The sequence below is a fragment of the Carlito syrichta genome, unplaced genomic scaffold (genome assembly GCF_000164805.1).
Source record: "Carlito syrichta isolate Samal-C Ts95f unplaced genomic scaffold, Tarsius_syrichta-2.0.1 Scaffold309504, whole genome shotgun sequence".
Taxonomy (NCBI): domain Eukaryota; kingdom Metazoa; phylum Chordata; class Mammalia; order Primates; family Tarsiidae; genus Carlito; species Carlito syrichta.
Window position 1 is genome coordinate 67,508 of NW_007253600.1, and position 4,479 is coordinate 71,986.

Here is a 4,479-nt window from a genome sequence, read left to right on the forward strand (position 1 = left end):
CTCCTCATATGCCCGCGCCCGCGGGAGGGGGGCGGCGCTGGCCAATCAGGGGCGCCGCTGCGCTGATGGACGGCACGTGGCCCCGCCCCCGGTACTGCAGCTGTCCAGCCCCCCGGTCTCCGCAAAGTGGCGGCGCAGCGAGATGGGGGAGCGCTGCGGGGGGACAGGGGATTCCCGGAGACCCCCGCAAGAAGGGACCGACCTGGATATCCCCTCGATGTGGGGTGGGGCTTCCAAGGAGGGGGCGCTGAGGGAAGAAGAGCCCGGAAATCCCCTCATTTTGGGGGCGTGTCACCAGGGAGACGGGTTCTCTAGGTGGGGTGATACAAGGTGGGGAGAAAGCCCCGAGAACCACCGCAATAAAGCAGAGGGCCCAGGGGAGCAGTGTGGTAAGGGGGCCCTGGAGACTGGGGCGCTGTTCAGGGGAGGAACCTGCAGAAAGGGAAGCTAGAGGGTGTCACAAGAGAGCAAGGAAGACCCTCAAATTAAGGAAGGGTGCTGTGAAGGGAGGAGCCCTGAGATCTCCTCACTATGTGTCCCCCCCCACTATGGCTCACTATCTAGTGAGACACAACCACACAGGGTACACAGGAGACACAATACAATGGAGGACTGCCCTGGGAGACCCTGAAAATGCCCAGCATCACAGTTACACACGACCATCACCCAGATAGCCCAGACGCTGGGGACACACACACACCTCCACGGGGTTACACTCACATTCCATCACACACCAGCCTGTACCCTCACAGACACCACACTACCCCATTGCACAACTCCAGAGACTCCCAAAAACATAAGAATGAAGCACACATACAGCACACATCTGGCACACCCATCACACCACAATAGAATCACAGTCACAGCCATAAAGTACCACGCAGACTAGCATACACCCTCAGAACACAACATCACAGACTCACACATCACACACTCTAACCCCTGACCTCGCACCATCTCATATGGAGACACAAGCCGTGCAACCCATAAACCAACACACACTTTCACTGAGCACCATCCCATATGCACAGGCCTCACACTGTCTCCAGACACACTACAGGAGTCTTTGTGGACATCATTGCATGATCTCACAATGTCACACACATCATCACACACACTGTTCCCAGTGTGTCTGGGCCCACAGTGCAAAATTGCCAAATTGTTGCTCTCTGTGGATGACAAAAAGGTGGGCACACTCACATACAGCACAATTCACAGACACAAGTCACATGACACCCTCCCACACACCTCCCACATATACACACATCACGTATTGCAGCACTATCACAGACACCTTTGTTGCATCTCCAAACACACCCCAACACCACCATGCACACACCACACAGCCAGTATGTATATGTACACACACAGACGCACAGCCAGCATCCACACCCAGGTCTGCCATCTACTCACTGAGGCCACCACTAGTAACTAACAAGTCGGGGTCTCCCACGCCCACCCCGACACCACTTTGTTCCATGAAGGATAACTCAGACTCTCCCTGGACATGGAAGTGGGGAGGGAGAGATGGACATAGAGATAGAGACAGAGGGGGAGAGAGAGAAAGAGAGAGGGGAGGAGCTCTTGACCTTGTAGCTTTCTCGATGTGTGGGCATCTTCCCCACCTATGGGAGTGGACGCATGAGGGACACAGGCAAATGACAAGGAGTGAGCTTTGTGTATGGGGGTGAGGTGGGTGAAGCTTAATGACCTGGTCAGGGAAATGTGTGAAAGGCTGAAGGCCAGAGTGAGCCATACAGAAACAGAGACAGAGATTCGGAGCCACAGAGAGATGGGCAAGGACAGGACCAAAGAGGCAGGGAGGCTTCCCCCAGTACCCAGCACCTCATCCCAGTCCTGTTCTCTGACCCGTCCCCATCCGTCCCGCTGTCCCTTGTTGCCATGGCAACAGGGAGGCCGACTCTGCAGGAAGGGAGGCTGGGCCTGCAGACTGGGCTGTTGCCATGGAGACTGGGAAAGGGGGAGGAGCTACATCTTTTAAATCAGGTACATTGCCCCCAGATTCCCACTCCCCAACTCTGTCCCCTCGTGGGGGAGGGAGAACTCGTCAATAGCTAATCCCCTTCTCTTGACACCTTGATCGGAGGTATAGGCCCGGATCATGGAGGATGGGACTGGGGAGACAGAGAAGCCTGGGGAGGTGGGGGGAAGGCTCGGATTCCAGGAGATTCTAGCCTCTCTTTCTTCCTGCTCTCCAGCTGGGCTGGGGGAGGCCTCAGGCCCTTCACATTCCACCTCAGACCCAGGGTCCCATCCCCTCTCATGCACTCCTTCCTAAGACACGCCTGGCGAGACTGATGACTGCATCGTTCTCCCAGCGAGGCTCTGCAGAAGTGGGGGGGGGTTGAGGAGGGAAGACTTAGGAAGGTCACAGGGATGGAGAGGGACAAGGGAGCTCGGAGTGAGACACAGAAGGAGAGACATGAGGAGAAACAGACACACAGTCCAGAACCAGAGAGAGGCAGAAACAGACAGACTGAAAAAGACAGACAGAGAGATTGGCAAAGACAGAGATTGGAAAACAGAGGGTGACAGAACAACAGAAGTACTCAGTGAGGGTGACAGAGAGACAGGAACTCACAGAGCTAGGCGGAGACCGGTTTGGCAAACTAGGGAGACTCAGAGATAAAGACCAGGGAGAGGCCCTGAGCAGAACCTTGCTAGGGAATGGGGACTCAGAAATAGGGAGAGACCCCAGAGGAGACCAGCCTTAGGGTACAGGAACAGAGAGGGGTAAAGAACAGAAATATCTGCAGCCATATTTCAATCACTTCGACAGACAGAATCCAGCCCAAGGACAGAGACACTGATTGCAGTCTGTAAAAGAGATATGGAGACAACAGAGATGCTGAGACAAAAGAGAGGCTGGTGCGCCCCCCACACCCGTCCCCGAGGGGCGCACAGGCAGCAAGTGTCTGCGATACAGAAGAGGATGGGCGGAGACTGGGGCGCTGAGTGAAGCGGCCGAGCATGGGGTCTCCCGGGGTGTGGCCCGCCCGCCAGGACTGCGGGAGGCAGGCGGCCCTGGAGGGAATACCCGCACGGCTGCGCGCCAGGCCCGGGTGCTGAACGGACAGCTCCCGGGCTCCGAGCGGCGGCCGACAGGCGGGTCCAACCTCTGCCCTCTCCCTCTCTGGGACCCTCTCAGCCCAGCTTTTCTCGCTGCTCTGGTGCTCTCCAGGCTCCGATTAGTCTTTCATGGCTTCTGTCTCCCACCCCAACTCCCCATGCCCTTTACCCTCCCTGCTTCACCTCTGCCCTGGCCCTCCGGTCCTCCAGTCTGCTCTCATCTTTCTCCTCGCCCCAGCATCTCCCCGTCTCCCCTCCTTTGCTCCCAAATCTCTCCCATCCTCTCTTCTCTCACTCTGCACCCCCTCATTGTCTCTTCCCCTTCTGTCTCTCCTCGTCCCTCCATCTCTCCTCGTTCTATTCGGCCTCGTTTTGGCGCTTGCTGTGTGACCTTCAACTCGTCCTTTCTCAGCTGCAGTTTCCACAGAAACCTCCAGCGGGGCGAGAGAGGGCGGGGACAGAAGGCAGACCCACCCTTCTCCCTGCACAGCCAGCCAGCCCTTCATCCTCTCCCGCCCCCAGCCCCCCCCCCCCACTGGGATTTCTCACTTCCTCTCCTGGGGGCTGGGGAGGTACATTTTCAGCAGAAACACGGGGTCACAGTCACAGACAGTGGAAGATGGCCTCACGGATGTACACACGCACACAATCACAAAGTCACCGCATCACCCTGGCCCAAGCACACACTCGCCACCATAGGCGCCACCCAAGGCACCGCCACACTGAACAGCTCACCGGCCCGCCCTCCCCTCCCCCAACCCCATCAGGTTTCTTTCTGTGTCTCGGTTTCCGGTGTCTCCGCCTCTCCAGATCCCTGCATCTCTCTCCATCTGTCTCAGGGTCTCTGTCGCAGCCTCCCTCTGTCCTGAGAGAAGGTCAGTGGAGAGGGGCCAGCTGCGGGACCTGGGCTGACCTGCTGGCTGCGGGCAGAGCCGAGAACGTGGAAGTGACCGTCGAGGCGGTGGTTCCCAGCTGCCTCCCCAGGCACCCAAGCCTCCAATGCCCTCACACTCCCAGGAAATGAGACCCGGTATCCCCATTTGGGGTTTTGTTCTTTTTTTTATTCCAACAGGGACTGAGATGTGGCAGGGAGAGGGATGGGGGCCCAACCGACCCCTTCCCTGGGGGGTCTCATAGAAATTCCGAGGTTTCTCCCCCCAAAAAAGAGAGGAAGAGAAGAGTGGAGGGGCACCAGGGGACACCCATCTGTCCAGAGGCCCTCCCCACCTCCAGAAGCGTGGAGGGCTGCGCCAAGTCTCGGGGGGCCCGAGCAGTCCCAGGAGGGGGCCTTCCCGCGGGCTGCTTTCCGCTTCCGGGAGCGGCCCCCGAAGTCCCCGGCCCCTGGAGTCCTCGCTTCCTGCGCTCCTCGTGCCCGCAGCTGGGAGCGAA

At 58.3% G+C, this 4,479-nt stretch overlaps 1 protein-coding gene across 1 annotated transcript in view; it reads right to left on the reverse strand.

Annotated features, from left to right (window-relative positions):
• Nucleotides 1-4: 4 nt before the first annotated feature.
• Nucleotides 5-4,479, reverse strand: part of GRIK5 (glutamate ionotropic receptor kainate type subunit 5) — a 67,167-nt gene continuing 62,692 nt past the window's right edge. The window contains exons 21-23 of the mRNA XM_021717262.1: nucleotides 4,318-4,468; nucleotides 2,097-2,135; nucleotides 5-432 (exon numbers count right to left, since the gene is read on the reverse strand). Of these exons, the coding sequence (XP_021572937.1) occupies nucleotides 5-432; nucleotides 2,097-2,135; nucleotides 4,318-4,468 (618 nt within the window). The remainder of the gene's footprint in view (nucleotides 433-2,096; nucleotides 2,136-4,317; nucleotides 4,469-4,479) is intronic.